This window comes from Euphorbia lathyris, chromosome 10, assembly GCF_963576675.1.
Source record: "Euphorbia lathyris chromosome 10, ddEupLath1.1, whole genome shotgun sequence".
NCBI classification, from domain to species: domain Eukaryota; kingdom Viridiplantae; phylum Streptophyta; class Magnoliopsida; order Malpighiales; family Euphorbiaceae; genus Euphorbia; species Euphorbia lathyris.
Genome location: NC_088919.1, coordinates 20,077,142 through 20,093,723, shown reverse-complemented (window position 1 = coordinate 20,093,723; position 16,582 = coordinate 20,077,142). Strand labels below are relative to the sequence as shown.

At 35.7% G+C, this 16,582-nt stretch overlaps 2 protein-coding genes across 5 annotated transcripts in view; one reads left to right on the top strand and one right to left on the bottom strand.

Moving 5' to 3' along the window:
• The window catches only part of LOC136209979 (uncharacterized), a 59,140-nt gene extending 44,491 nt beyond the window's left edge, over positions 1-14,649 (bottom strand). Inside the window, exons 1-5 of one of the 4 annotated variants that reach the window (XR_010677742.1) lie at positions 13,446-13,769; positions 11,986-12,121; positions 11,647-11,728; positions 11,442-11,558; positions 10,114-10,281 (exon numbers count right to left, since the gene is read on the bottom strand). Coding sequence is in view for 3 of the 4 variants with exons in the window: in XM_066001629.1 (XP_065857701.1) it covers positions 10,231-10,281; positions 11,442-11,558; positions 11,647-11,728; positions 11,986-12,121; positions 13,446-13,530 (471 nt within the window). In the remaining variant the exon portion in view is untranslated. The other 3 variants (XM_066001631.1, XM_066001629.1, XM_066001632.1) reach the window with 3 other exon arrangements.
• Positions 3,379-8,442, top strand: LOC136209973 (mitogen-activated protein kinase 12). The gene is made up of 10 exons (XM_066001613.1): positions 3,379-3,535; positions 3,628-4,036; positions 4,482-4,609; positions 4,674-4,733; positions 6,782-6,931; positions 7,098-7,253; positions 7,333-7,470; positions 7,557-7,630; positions 7,731-7,832; positions 7,910-8,442. The coding sequence occupies exons 2-10, from the start codon at positions 3,631-3,633 to the stop codon at positions 8,187-8,189; spliced, it is 1,494 nt and encodes a 497-aa protein (XP_065857685.1). The 5' UTR covers positions 3,379-3,535; positions 3,628-3,630; the 3' UTR covers positions 8,190-8,442.
• Positions 14,650-16,582: the final 1,933 nt, after the last annotated feature.

The window sequence follows — 16,582 nt, the reverse complement described above, 5'->3', positions numbered from 1 at the left end:
AAATTTATTTTTAAAAATGCATTCAAATTATGCTGAAAAATTCCCCTACTAATTAATCAATCTGCATCAAGAAATCTATGCAAGTATAATTGGATTAAAATTATTTAACGCCAAGTTTTAGCGATTATTTGTCGCATTTGCAAATTTATATAAAAAGAAATTTCAAATTTTAATTAGAAATATAAAAAGTAGATGTCTTCTATAATAAAGTAAGACTTGCTTTATTTTTTCACGTAAAATTCATCTAATAGTGAAAGCATACGAAGTAAGTATAGTCTCTATCATAAAAAATATATATATATATTTAATGAACTCCATTTGATTTCTCACCAAATTGTTATGGGCATTGCATAGAATTAAGTATCATAATAAAAGGTAATAAGGTGTTGAATATAGGTAGAATTTCAAAAGCTTAGAATCTCTCGCTATTGTCGAGTCTGTATCCCACTTAAACTCAATCTCTTTTGCCCTCGCCGCCATGGAAGGATCTGTCACCCTGAAACATATACGTTAGACAAGGAGGTTGCTTCACGACTGGTATTGCAGGAGGAGGATATCAGCAACAGGAATCGAATCAAAACATGGAGCTTGGTTGGTACCTTCCTATCAGGCATAATTCTGAAAATCCCTTACATGCAGAACACGTTGGCTGACGTTTGGGATCCTCGGAAGGTCTGTATGTTGCAGATATAGGGCCCAATCTATACGGTTTTGATTTTTTTTTCACCCTCTGGAGACGGAGCGAGTAATCTAGGGGGGTATGTGGACCTCTGAGTAGTATCTTTTGATTGCTGGGAAGCTGAGGAAGGACAAAATCCGAACAAGGTGGCTCTATCGATGGTAGACTTCTGGGTCTAGGTACATGAGCTGCCAACTGGTTTCATGTCCGAGAATGTAGCGGTCCATATTGGTAATGTTCTTGGCACTTTCGTTAAGTCGGATGTGAATAACTATTCTGGGTTTGGACGTATGTATATGAGGATTCGGGTTGCACTGGAGGTCTATCAGCCTCTTAAAATGAAAAATGAAAATCGGAAAAACTGGAGGTGACTTCGTTTGGGTCCATTTTAAATATGAGAGGTTGCCTACATTTTGCTTCTATTGTGATTGTATTGGTCACATAGACAAATTCTCCCCGGCATTGCTAGAAGTTGGGGATCTCAAGAAAGTAGAGAAAGTGTATAGGACGTGGCTTGGTGCACCGAATCGAAGGACTCTAGCGAACCCGCAATCTCGGGTTTTGCTTAATATTAACCTAATGGAAGCTAACTTTGAGGTGGAGAGAGGGGAGGATGGTGTTACAAAGGGACATTCAGGTATGAGCACGGGCTGCCAATTTCCAAAGATTGTTCTAAATACGCAATTACAACCCATTGCTACTGCTCGTGCTCGGAACATAGGTGGTTTGAGAATCTCTCATGATGAATCAGTAAGAGTGGAAATTATGGAGCTAAAAAGAAAAAGAGTGGAGAGAACAGTCGGTGGGGGTCGAGGAAGTGGTATGGGCAGTCAAGTAGTGAAGGGGGCACTGTCAGGAGTGCAGGAGGAGAAACTACAATGATAGAAGTTACGGGTATTGGCCAATAGTCCCACCGAGCGGAATGAATGTAATATCATAGAACTGCTGGGGGTTGGGGAACACCCAGTTAGTTCGGCTCCTTCTAGACTTTTCGTCTAGATTTAAACCCGCTATAATATTCTTAATGGAGGTAAAATGTAACTGTAAGAAGATTGAATTGGTGGAGAAGAAGATGAGCTTTTATCATTTATTTGTTGTTGATTTGGTAAACATGGGAGGTGGTCTTGCTTTCATTTGGAGGAATGAGGGAGAATTGAATCTATTTGGCTCTTCATCCAATTTTATTGATGTCTGTGTTTCTATCATAGATTTGTCGACTAATCGATTTTTATGGTTTTCCGGAGAGGACTCGTCGTCAAGCTTCAAGGAATTTACTCCTGATTGGATCTCCCATGGGTCCTTATTAGGCACTTTAATGACATGATTTGCATAAAGGTGGACTCAGTTAGTTATGCAGTGTGTTATGAAGACCACATATCGAGTACACAATGGTGTTTATCGGGCCGATTCGGCCAAGTAGAGGCTTCAGGCAAGGTGATCCAATCTCATTGTATCTATTTTTGTTGTGTGCTGGGGGGCTTTCTGCCACCTTGTATCGTTTAGAGGAGCAATAGAGGTTACATGGTTGTCCTATCGCATGGGCAGCACCGCCTATCTAACATTTGTTCTTCGCGGATGACAACTACTTTTTTTTTTGAAGCAACAAGAGAAGAGTGTATGGCTGTGAAACAATGTTTAATTCAGTATGAGAAAGCATCAGGCCAATATGTGAACTACTCCAAATCATTTATTTCTTTCAGTTGTGATTGAATGATTTTATTGAGACAAAATGAAGTTGAATGACCATTTTAAAATAACCATGTAAATTCAACGACTAATGCTACATTTAATTTAAATATTACTTGTGTGGAAAAGATGCAAATTCTCAAATATGTAGGGCTTCCTACAATGAAAACGATTATTTTTTTGGAAGATAAAAACAATTACTTAATTCGGCTTTTCCTTTAAAAAAGAAAAAGAAATGGTAACTCAATTGTTCTTAAAACTAGCTCGGTTGACAGATTGGTAGCCAAGTACGAGGGAAGCAATGTCGAATCCTCATCCTGCAATGGCTCTTGACTCTTATAAGACTTGGTATCCTTCCCCACGGGGTATTACAAAAATTAATTGTGACGCCTCACTTAGGGAAAATGGCCTTGTCGCAAGAGTTGGGCTTATTGCAAGAAACAATGAGGGTCAGATACTTGCATCAGCGGGAATTCCAATTGAACCTTGTGGCTCGATTGAAGCGGCGGAACTTCAAGCAACTTTGGAATGTCCGACTCTTAATGGTGATCGGTTACCATTGGCTTCCCTGTGTTTTCTTTATGAGGATATCCTTAGTCTTAGGTCGGGTTTTCAACTTTGCACTTTTCATTTTGTTCATCGGGAAAGAAATGTGTCTACTCACAATTTAGCAAGATGGGCAAGAGATATTACTTTTCCGATGTTTTTTTATAGAAGATTGCCCGACTATTATCTAGGACTTGGTCCGTAACGATGCCGCAAGGTTGTGATTAATATATTTCCTCAATTCTCAAAAAAAAAAAAAAAAAAAACTCGGTTGATTTAATAAACTAATACAATAAACAAAATTGAATTTTCCTGCAAATTGGCATTTCCTTTTCATTTATTGTCGCTTATATGACATCATAATCATAATAATACTAATAATTATGAAGTGTTACTTTCAGAAATAAAAATTTTAGTTTTAATTAATGAAGTAAATAAACCTAATTGAATATAGACCATGAATTAAGATCCCTATATAAACATCTCCTTCCCCATCATACACGTAGAATAATCTTTCCATTTCCATTATTGTTTCTTAATATATATGGTCTCCCTTCCTCATCTTCATACCTCCATTTGCTTCTTCGAGCATCTCCGTCTTATTGTTAACCCTCGAACAATAAGGTACCAAACTCAATTCCTTTTTTTCTTCTTTGATCTCTTTTTTCGTTATGTTTTTTTGCTGTTTTTGATTTTGGGGTTTGATTTTGGTTCAGGCAATGCTGGAGAAAGAATTCTTCACCGAGTATGGAGAGGCGAGCCAGTACGAGATTCAGGAAGTGATTGGGAAAGGAAGCTATGGCGTCGTGGCATCCGCCATAGATACTCATACAGGTGAAAAAGTGGCTATCAAGAAGATGAACAATATTTTTGAGCATGTATCTGATGCCACACGCATTCTGCGGGAGATCAAGCTCCTCCGCCTTCTCCGTCATCCTGATATTGTTCAAATTAAGCACATCATGCTTCCTCCTTCTCCCAGAGAGTTCAAGGATATTTATGTTGTTTTTGAATTGATGGAATCGGATCTTCATCAGGTCATTAAATTGAATGATGATTTGACTCCTGAGCATCATCAATTTTTCTTGTACCAGCTTCTTCGAGCTCTCAAATATATACATTCAGGTTCTCATGTCTTTCTTTTTTTTTCAATTTTTTCTATTAACCTATTTTATGCTGATCTGCTGATGCCCAAATACCAGATTAAAGTGCTTGCTATATTTACCAGACAAAGGAAGGATCCTTAAGATTTATTCCCCCCGCTTAAGGGGTCGGATTTTGAACCACTAGTTGTGCTCTTCAATCAAATTACTTACTGATCTCTAAAACAAAATATGAACGAGAGGTGACTGCCTATGCCTATGAAATAATCTGGCAGGGGTGTGTAAAGTCGGAGTCTTTATGGCATAATTTTTGTTTTTACATCGACTCATTCAATTGGAATACTCAACAAGGAAATGATTGATGTTGAGAATTCCAACAAATGAATCATTATTTTTCTACTATCATTTTCCTTTGCTCTTTTTCCCAACAATATGCTAAAAAAATGGATTTGTCTTTGATTTTGCAGCCCACGTTTTCCATCGAGACTTGAAGCCAAAAAATATTCTTGCTAATGCAGATTGCAAGCTCAAGCTTTGTGATTTTGGGCTTGCTCGTGTGTCTTTTACTAATGCCCCTTCTGCCATTTTTTGGACAGTAAGTGTCTTGTTGAAGCCGTATTCCCCTTCTGCAATTTACTGACTGTACATTCTTTGTTAAGGATTATGTTGCAACTCGGTGGTACCGTGCTCCTGAACTTTGTGGTTCTTTTTCCTCCAAGGTATGTTCCTGTTGATTGGATATGCCCCATAATGCTTCTTGTTGAGATCTTTGACATTGTGTGAAAGAAAAATAAGATCTATTTTGTTGCTAGTGATTTTGTGGCCATTCTCTTGATGCTTGCGTCAACTTTATTTTTATCATCCTTCTGCTTTAGGTAGTAAGGTACTAGAATTGAATATGGATACTAGTCACTTTGAAAGTTGGACTGGTTGATGAGCCATGATATGAAAAATACACTATGTTCTAAGTAACTCGTATCTCTCTGGAGATTACTACAAGTAATCCTGTGTCTCAGCTCATGTGAAATTAACTTCCAGTAATCTGATCAATAAGAGTTACTGTCACTGTAGCTCCCTTCCCCCTAATGGTAGCTCTCTAATGTGAAGGCGATTAGAATCTTCAATCAGCTATATTTTCAGTCTTGCTTTCTGGTTTGATAGTTAGTAGCAAAATGGAGAGGGCTTTTTTTAGTAAGCGTGATAGAGAATTTTTTATGTGAACATCTGTTGAAGGGCAATAATTTGAATATCTTAGCAAATTTAATGGGGGGGTTAATGACCCATCTATTAAAACTCTCCGGTAAGGGAGAGTTTAATAGAATATCATCATATCAACCGTTGGTGAGGCTGCTGCCAGCAACAGCCTTTTGGCTGCTACTGGCAGCCTTTATTATTTTTAATGACAATGATGTCTACTGTTGGAGAGAAGATCTTTCCCTCCAAAGGTGATTTTAATTTTTTTAAATAACTTTTTTCTTATAAATACCTTCTTTAATAAAACATTCATTCTTCTTTATTCCAAATTCTTACTCCCTCCGCTCCATTATATAAGTCATTCTAGGGTATTTCACACAAATTAAGAACTACAATTAATATAGAGTCAAATTAATGAATTTAGATGGTTAACTAAAAAAATTTCTCTCTCATGTAATGGTTGGAGAATAAGCCTTAGAATGTTAAAAAACACATGGGCCAAGACAAAAATCTAATGCTCAAATTCTTGGAAAACTAGAATGATTTATATTTGGGAAAAAAACTAATTTGCTAGAATGACTTATAAAGTGGAATGGAGGGAGTATCAATTATGGAAAAAAAATTCAATTATTCACCGTCTTAAAATCCAAGCCCAAATATATTGGCAGTGAAAATCTTGAATATTCATTTTTTCCCCCAAAGTACCAATAATTTCCAAATTCCTCAAACTAATCAAATTCAAAATTTCCAAAATCCCTTAATTTTTTTGATAGTTAATTATTACTATTAACTCACCGGTACTTATATATATCTTTGAAGAATTAAATAAAAAAATGTGATTCGATGGTGGATCTCAAATGGTTGAGTAGTTGTCATCACTAGAGATGACACTGTAATGAATAGAGTTTATTATACTGATGATGTGACATGATATTGAGTGGTCGTATGGTATAACCATTAAAGTCAAATTGCATTATTGTTATGGTCACAATGATAATATTAGGTTATTTTTTCAGTTCACTTATTCTTTTCCTTTTTGTTGGTGTTTGTTTTTCATTCTAGTTGTCAGATATTAATGTGGAGTGGATCTTGAACTATAAGCTTGAGCTTTTAGCTAAAACGGTTCCATGACATGGTATCTGAGCCAGTGGGACCAAGTGGTCCAGGGTTCGATTCCTGGCAGCCCCATTTGTTGATTAAATTGTAGGACATGGTAATATGGGCCTGTGTTGTCACGCTTCAAGCCCAAGTGAGCTTTCGCGTGTGGGGGTGTGTCAGATATTAATATGAAGTTAACAGCAGTTATATTATATAAATTGCTATCTTCTATGTGAATTTGACATGGAAAATCGTGTTATCCCATCATGTTGTTATGCGTCCATAGTGTGGCATGGCACATGAATCATGACCAGCGTGTTGTTTGCATCTTGCTGTATTCATCAATGTTAGCTTGATTACATTTTCATGTTTTAAGAAGTTCTTTTTGTCCTGTTTGATTTTGACTGTTCTGAGTAAACTACAGTTCCCTTAAGATTTTGTGGTAATGCATTTTTGTGGACTTTTTAATTGGCAGTACACCCCTGCTATTGATATCTGGAGCATCGGATGTATATTTGCCGAGTTGCTAACTGGGAAACCGTTGTTTCCTGGAAAAAATGTAGTGCATGAATTGGATATCATAACAGATTTGCTTGGCACTCCCTCAGCAGAGTCCATTGCACGGGTTTGTCACTCTCTCTTTCTCATTTGCTATTGGAGAAGCTTTTCATAAATTGTTAAATGGTTGACTCTTCACTAGTTTAGTTTTGCTCTTCACTTCAATAGTTCATACAGCAGCACCCCAAACATGGTTCTTCTGAAAATATCTAATTCTTTTTTTCGATACGCAGATAGGAAATGAAAAAGCTAGAAAATATTTGAATAGCATGAGGAAAAAGCAACCTGTTCCTTTGTCGAAGAAAATTCCAAATGCAGATCCACTGGCTCTGAAGATACTTGAGCGATTACTGGCATTTGATCCTAAAGATCGCCCATCTGCAGAGGAGGTAATTTCTAGTTTGAAATCCTTCTCATCTGAATTTCATCTGCTTCTGATCCTGATATAGGTTTTTGTTCTCTGTGCAGGCATTAGCAGATCCATATTTCTATGATTTAGCGAATAAGGAGAATGAACCATCAAGGCAACCTATTTCAAAATTAGAATTTGAATTTGAAAGGAGGAAGTTGACAAAAGATGATGTAAGAGAACTGATTTATAGAGAGGTAAAGATGCTTAGTTCACTTATCCTCTGCTAGCTTTGGTGGTAGAATTCTCCTTCCTTGTGATTAATATATTCTAAAACAAACAGATTTTGGAGTACCATCCAGAGATGCTGAAAGAGTACGTCCGTGGAACAGATCATACTCACTTTGTGTATCCAAGGTCAGACATTCATTCAAGTAGTATCTGTTATAGTATAAAAGAGGAAAAAACGTTACAATTTAGATTAAACTGACCAATGCTCAATCTTCTGATTTGCCAGTGGCGTTGATCGCTTTAAGGAGCAATTTGCACATCTTGAGGAATGCGAGGGTAGAAGAGAAAGAAACAGTCCGCATAGGAAGCACGCCACCTCCTTGCCTAGGTAAGCACAGTGGGAAACATTTGCTTCTTCAAACCGATGCCTTTTCTCTTCTAAATGATATTTTCCTTTTCCTCCAGGGAGCGCATCTGCTCAACAGATGAAACTGATATCGTCGTCATTAAGCGTGCTGCAAATTCAGTTACACGTCCAACCGTGCAGAGCCCTCCAAAGTCGCAAGCAGCCGAAGAGTCGCAGTCGACTGAAGAGCTGCAATCTGCAAACAGAAATGCAGTTGCAGTACAGGCTAGTTCTACGAAACCCAAGTGCAGCACCCGTAGCCTGTTGAAAAGTGACAGTATTTGCGCTTCAATGTGCATTGGAATTGTTGGAAATGATCGCGAAGTGCATGCTCTCTGATTTATGCTAGATCCTGACCGCCTAATATACTTGTTGAAGTAGTTAGAGTAGTGTACCATGCATTGCCTTTATCTGTTATAAGATACATTTAGTGCTTGCATTTTCAAAATATGTGAGACGCAAGCTTCTGAAACTAATTCACATGTGGTATAGTGCCCTACTGTCATTGGTTCCACTGAAGGTAGTTGTATCGTATGTTTGATAACTTGACTAATTGTTAGAGGGATAATAATATGATGCCTTTTTCTGCCAACCTGCTGTTTTAAATTTTACTTGAATTTTTGTTTGTTTTGTTGCCAAAGATAGATGCAAAAGTGCTGCTTCAAGATACTTGACAAGTGATTGTCAGCATGCCATAACCCTAAACTCATGTTTGTTTCGAGGATGAATACATGTGTTTGTTTCGAAGTATCATTTTACCGGTATTTTTTATTGAGACAAAGTCAATAACTCGACTGTAAGGAGAGGAGCGAAAAGGTGGATGCATCGAATGCAAGCTTTGAGGGAGGTACAATTGAATCAGTAAAATCCTCGGTAGTCCAAACGAGTTCTAGCCGATTCTACTCTTGAGTGGAACAGTTGAAGATTAGATTAGAGGGTTCAAGACCTCTTCATTTGTTACTCGCTCGTTGCGTTGAAAGTATGGAACTAGTTCTCGCGGGAATAGAGAGGTGCTTTAGTGGGACGTTTGACAGACTTCAAGCTGGGTAAGGTAATCAAGAGTGCCCGCCTTGTTCCCCGAGGGATTATATCAGCGTAAAAAAAATTACATAGGATAATCTATCCAATGAAGGGAACCCTCGTTTAGAATAAGGTTATCTATTGAACAAGCCATGTTTTACCTTGTGCTCAAAATTCTGCTGCAAAAAAGCCAACGCAACGCACTGGACTCAAAAAGATTTTCCCTCTCTTTTCTTTTCTTACGCGGAAAAGAAACTCTCTGTATATAAGGTATGGAATTTCGTAAAAGTCAGCCAGGTGCCTAAAAAGGGGAGCGAGAAAGATAGGTGGCAGGTAACTACTTATAGGAAGGATATATATAGTAGTTTTGCCGGAGGAGAAGCCCTTTAAAATTCTTTTTGTGGTTCTATAAGCGCTTCACCGGCCACGTATGCTTTGGCTTTGATAGAAGTCACTCTTTTTTCATCCCCTAGCTAGAAGGGTGAAGATATAAGTACTCGAACAGGAACTGTCTTGCTGGCGTGCTAGTTTGATTCCGCGGTTAGAGAATTCTCTTTAGAAAATGAAATGCTTGCCTAAAGCTAAAGGACTATTGCGCTTTCAATTCCTTATGTAAAAAAAAATAAAATTTATGGCACTAGTCCTACGAGGACATGAAAAAATAAAATATGAACCACTGTACAAGGAACTAGCACTGGCTCCTAAGGCGAAGGAAGGAAATTTCCTCCCAAGTAAAGTAACTGGCTTGCCTACGATCCGGCTCTATTCTGCCACTTGCTTGACTGGCTTTGACTTGTTTGAAGGAGTGGCAATAGCAGGAACGAAAGAGCAACTACTAAAAGGGACAATAACACCTAAGTTTTAGTACTTAAAATTGAAACATTTCCATAATTATATGTATTATCAAGAACTACAATCGGACCTTACTGCAAATTGCAGGATTAAGCCAACTGTCATATTTTTGTTTATAGATGATGTTTGCAAGGCATCTCTATAATCAGTTTCTTTAAGCCCCGAAAACCAGAAGGGTTAAATAATAAAAAGTTGATTGCACAATATATAGATTATAGGAATTATTTTCTAATTTCACTCCAAAAGTTCATTACATAGTGGGAAAAGAACTGGTTCAGAGCTTAGAAAATATAGGTAAATCACTTGCTTGAGAGTCGAACTTTTGATTTCATTTGATTTTAATATGCGAGTATCTATTCAATTAAAACTGCGGTCAAAATTCATCAATTTGTGCAATCACCAAAAAGAAGATCCAATTCAACAAAATGAAACTTCTAATGGTTTTTCATCAGCTGCTAACACCATATGGATATGTTCATTCACAGTAGGCAAAATGCATTCCACCATTTTAGCCGCTTCCATCGAGTTGGCCATGAGAGAGAAGATGTGCCATGTAGTGCTGCAAAAACATAAAATATAAAGATTTAAAAGAGTGCACAAGCCAAAATAAGTTTTTAATCATGCAGATGCTACCTAACCCATCGCATTGCCAAAACATGAACAACAGAGCAAACACTGGAAGCTTTGTCAAGCACCATAAGAATGGGCACACATCTTCCATAATAAATAGCAATCAGGATCTCTTTCCGAACCACTTCATTACTGACTGTATTCATGCTCGATTAATTGACTCAGAAACACAATCAATAATCTTAATCACCTTTGACTCTACATCAGTAGATATACTTCAATGGTTATCCAAATTGAAAATCTTCATGCGAGAATGGATACTCGGACGAAAATTCAGAAAAACAAGGAATTTGGTACTTTGGTCTTCAACCATTACTAGGGTTAGAGTAGAAGATTTATCTAGCTTTCACCATCATTTATTTTTACTATTTGATAACATGAAGAAGCATAACTAGTACAATTGACAATTGTCTACAAGCTACTTGTTTTGGCCCTAGGATCTAGTTATGGGAAGTAATGTTATTAGGACTCGCAACTGCTGCACAATTTCTCTTTATGCAGTTAGCACATGTGGAAGGGCCTCGGGGCACATAATTATGCAACATATTAAATATAGGACACATGGCTGCTGCACATACTGACACGTAACACCCTTCTAACTAAAACTGGGTGGTAAAATACTATCGACACCAAAAAGCTACATATGATAATTTAGAAATAGTCAACAAAACACATAAAACATGACTTCAAAGAAGTTGTTCAATAAGAAGCATATTATTGAGGATGCTTAACTTTTTCCTTGGTAATTATAAGATCATCATTCCTTTCCATTCTACTTATATGACTACCAAACTCACGTGATTAATTAACCCATCCATCAGATAATAATGGATTGACAAGAAAATTCCGTTTTCAACCTAAAGAAACCTGCTATAAAAATAGACCACATCATGAAAGCTTTTTCCTCTACTCTTGCACACCACAAAAGATAGAGGCTCTACTTTCGTTGCTCACTTTACATTAGGAGGATTTTAGCATCATTTGATGTCTTTGCAAGATTTGGCGCTGGATAAAATGCAATTCTTTCTACATAAAGATAAAAGTAGACATATAAGAGAACAGAATTTCTGGTCCCTTAGTAGAACTTACTGCATGATATGCATATGGGGATTTCCCTTGGCGCTCAAAGTGCTTTTCCATGATGCAGTATTCAATTGGGCCCCACTCTTCTGATTCGAAACAGTTGCCAAGTGCAACTTTGTATAACTACCACAATGCAACAAGCAGTTAATATCATCATATGAAGGGAACTATACACATCAAAGAATTGAAGAAGCAATCAATAAACTCAGACCTTGGCAGTGTCTGTTAAAAGTTCTGTTCCAGCAGGGTACGATGCATAAAATTGATCCCCCCTGGAATACCCAGCTCTAGTTCTGGAAAAAAGAACCCAACATATTGATATTTTAATCATCTCGTAAACAATTTTCAACTCTAAATTGCTTATTCTAGCTCTATAATACCAACAATGGTTAAAACAGAAAGGAAAATTAGTTCGATGACATAAAAAGGCAGCAATTGATCTGTATGCTCAACATAGAAATAAACCATAGAAAAAACCCAATAATAGGACAAACAATCAATGAAGTAACAAAACCTTGATACATTTTCCAATTATATTTGATTGACTCACGTGTTATTCACATAGGCGTAGTTCACCAGAACAGTAAAGCCATAGAACCCAGCATAAGAAATGATTCTTCGAAACTTCTGAATCTTCAGAATTTCATTAAAGCCATCGAGAAGCCTCATAACCGGGCAAGGTGTACCTGAAATGTAATAATTGAGACATTGAATCGAACAGCTTACGAGCATAGAAATACCTGTGATAACACCGGTACAAAAGACTTGAAGCCCAAATTACTAATATCGATCCGTTAATATGGACATAACTTGAAAATGTGAAAGAAAACAAAGAGTTATGATTTTTAAAGAAATTAGGGAATACTCTACTGGAAAAGCATCCACCTTTGAACAGTCATTTACTAATTCAAATAGCTGCCTATATATAATACTTACACTTCACCTCTAATATAATATAAGTAACCACAACGTTGGCCTATTAAGTGAAGTAAAATTGGTACGGAGCTACTGAACTTAACCCATTAACTTCAATTTGTTAGTTCTAAATTCAGATGAATATAAAACTAATTCTTTCTTTCTTTTTTTCTAAATAAAAAAATAAATAAAGAAACCCTGAAATGAACACCGTTCAAATTTTCAATTCGAAATTACAGAGAACACCAAAGAACAATCTGAGCTCTTATGGTTATCTACATTCACAAGCAATGATCTTTCAATTTTCATGGCTAACTAACACCTTTACAAAATTTTCACCACAAAGCATCAAATCAATAACATAAATCAAACCAAAAAATTATGCAGAACATCAAAAAAACCTAGAGTCGTGTTTTCGATTGTTTGAGATTGTTTCGATGAACAGAAGGCAAATACCAAAAATTGCAGAAACCAAGCAGGTGATTTCCAGTTTGCACAAGTAGAGGACTCGTGTTTTCATTGCCATTCAAATCTTAATTCGATTATAATACCAATATCACACTAATTCATAAGAATTCACCAAGAAATTGAAACCCCGACTTTAATGGAAAAGCTGCAACCATGGCCAAAACATAATAAACAGAGGGCAACATTTAGGAAATCGATTTTCTATACAAATGGAAAGAAGAAACATACCGAGCAGAGAGTGAGGTTTGGTAGGTAGGTGCAGTCAGGATGGATCTAGGATTTTCTAGTGGGGGCAAACTATATATGTAAAATAATAAATTTATAAAAAATCAACAATAACAATATAAATTAACTATTTCTAGTAACGAACTTGTCCATAACCGAAGATTATGGTCTATCTGCACTAGACAATAAAATAACCTAATTCTATAACTAAATCCAGAAAACCGTTTTAACACTGAATGCACAAACAAGACATTAACAAGCATACTGGTATGAGAAAGCTAATCTAATATGAACACAAATCAGAACATTTACGGTATCAGAACACTAACCAAACTATAATAGATAAACTCAAGAACAAAAGAAATTAACGGGAACCTTATAAACATTATGATGTAACAGTACCTATGGGAACAAAAGCAAGGTGGTGACTTTGTTCTTCAGTTTCAGACTCGTTTTGACCAAAAAAAAAAAACATCAAACTTCTCATTTTACCCACTGATCACTAACTAATACTACATTTGGAAGTTCTTTCCTCCATTGCACAAATTTCTTAAGTTTTCTCAGTAAAACAAGGATGGATCCTTAGAAGAGTAGAAAAACAAATCGCAAGCACCGAAAATCATTCAAAATCAATACTTGAATTGCAAAACAAAGAGAATAATGAGAACTTGCTCACGAAACTCAAAATCCCCAATTTCGAGAACCTTGGAGTTTAATTGAAATACACTTAATTAAATTAACTAACCCTAAAAAGTGAAGATGATGAGCAATGAACAAGATCGGCTTTTCTCCTGGACTACGAATTGATTTCAAGAGAGGAAAGGTAGCAACACGTGGAAGCCTGTTGCGATTTCTCTATTGCAGAGGAAAGAAATCGCAGACAGAGGGAGGGGAGGGGGTTAGATAATGTGTTATTAAAACGAAATGACGTCGTTCAACACTTTAGTGAAACGACCTCGTTTCATTTATTTAAAAAATTAAAATTAAACTTCATCTCCAACCTAAGACACAGCCTTGAACCTCCAACCAGGCCCGTCTTTGGCATAGGAGTGCGGAATACCATTAATTACAAAATTTTTGAAAGTCCATTTACATATATTAGGATTAGTTGTCTCATTTTTTTTTTTATCAATTTAGACGCTCTCACTTGATTTGGATCAAAATATCCTCACTCTTCTTCGTCAAATTCAATTCTCTTCCATCCAAGTCATCCTCCAAAAATCAGAAGCTCCATCGAAGTCTTTCTCACGAAATCGGAATCCACCATCGACGCTCCCTATCCAAATCGACCCCTTCGTTCGAATCACTATTGAAGTCAGAAGCTATTCAAAACCTAGGATCACCTGCCATCAGAATATACCTTTGAAGCTCCCTATTCAAATCGACCCCCCCAACCTGGGATTGCCTTCAAAGCCATATGACTATTCCCAAAACCGGAATCTCCTTGGAAGACAGAAGCTCTTTGCTCAAGTTTCTTACTCGATTCGGTTTCTTAAATCAGACATAGAAAGCTGTTGAAGATGTGGTTTGGATCTACTTGAAAAGGATTAATTACAAATCTGAGCTTATATGTCGAAATTTCTACTCATTTCTTTTTGTGCTCGTCTCTTCTCAAATTTGGATTCATCCTCACGTTGTCACCTTGCATATAAAATGCGACATCATATATAAACTGTTCTTTGTCGCGTTGTGTCATGTTTTCATATAACGCGACAGATAAGATAAGATTATGTTATCTGTCGCGTTATATATGCAACGCGACAACTCGATAGTTGCTGGAGTTCCTCTCCGTTAGGGGTATGTATTGGTGCGGTTTAAACCGCATACCGAATCGAACCGATTGGATTCAGTTTTTCGGATCAGCTGTTTAACAATTCGGTTCGGCATCGGTTTTAATTTTAAGTCTATTTCGGTATTTGGTTCGGTTTGATAAAAAATGTAAAAAAAACCGAACTACACAGAATTATACATACTTTATACTTTTTTTATATATATACACATATATTTGATTTTACAAGTTTAATTTTTTTTATTATTGTTGAGATAATAACTCAATATAGATATATTTTAAAAGTATTTCAATTTTTTTTATTGTTGTTGAGGTAAATTTAATGAGAAAATATAGTGATTTTTATTTTTTATTTTTTTTATTTTTAACGTAATTCGGTTTGTTCGATTTAAACCGAACCGCATATTTCGGTCGGTGTTAATTCGGTTTTACCTATTATTCGGTTCGGTGCCGGTGTGAATTATTTTGAACATTTCGGTATTCGGTTTTTTGGGTTCGGTTTTTATACCGATGCACACCCTCACTCTCCGTACCGGTTGGAGAATGAACCGCCTCCTAATCGTTTCGGAATTTCTGTTGAAGATGCGAGAAAAGTTTTGAGGTTAACGTCATCGTGAAAGTTGAGTTGGATTATCAAAATGAAGGAATGAAGAAGATGATAGTATTTTTGTCCATGTGTAGTGAAAGTGTCTAGATTTGTAAGATGTTGAACAATTAGGATTAATATGTAAATGGGCTTTCAAAATAGATCAGATTTGTAATTTTCCGAGATACTACTCAAAATAATATGATATTTTAATTTTTAAATTTATCTATATTTTTATTTTAAATTTTTAAGTATAATTATTTTTAGGGTTTTTTATATGAAAATCACATTAGTTATCAAAAAATACAATTATATCATATTTTAAAACTTAATTCTAAATATATCCGTAAAAAATATATTCTAAATTTCCAATTTATAAATTTTAATACTTAAAATATATTAAAAATGATGAATTTATTGGTTTGATATAATTCAAATAATAAATTGATATAGTTATAAATAATTTTTATAAACGGTATTTCCATGTAAATTTCCAAAAAAAAAAAAGGAAAGAAAGAGAGAAATGGCCCTTCATTTGTTGCCATATTGAGGACTTGGGCCTTCAAATCTTTATCACTCTATCTGTCTAGCATGGGATGACTGTGCTCTTACCTCATATCAACATATTTATTAGAAGTGAAGTTTTTCTTCCAAAGTTGACACATTTGTACTATTTCCTTTTGTAAATGCATGTGGAGTTTTTAGAAAAATTTCCTACTATGAAAAAACAAAACAAAAAGAAAAGTTTGTTTTTCAGAAAATTGAATATGAATTTTTTTATTAGAAATAAAATATTTTTTGGTGTTAACTATAATATTAAAATGGGAAAAAGTGGTAGATAGAGGTGTGCATCCCCGTTATAAGTAAAATTGTTTCATTTTAAATGTTAGAAGTAAAATTGTCAGTGACTATAAATGTTAGGGATGTTTTTATAATTTATCCCGATTTTTGTATTAAGAAAATAGTTTGATATAGATTTTATGGTTGAATAAATAGTACATATTAATTAATTGATGAGTTACATTTGAAATAAGAAAACAAAAATAAAATTTAACATTGTATCTAAAAAAAAGTAGTCATTAGACCGAAAAATTAATTATAGAAGTTAGCGATATGTAAGTGGTTTCTTATTTGGCGCATGAATTCAATTTCCACTTGCAGTTT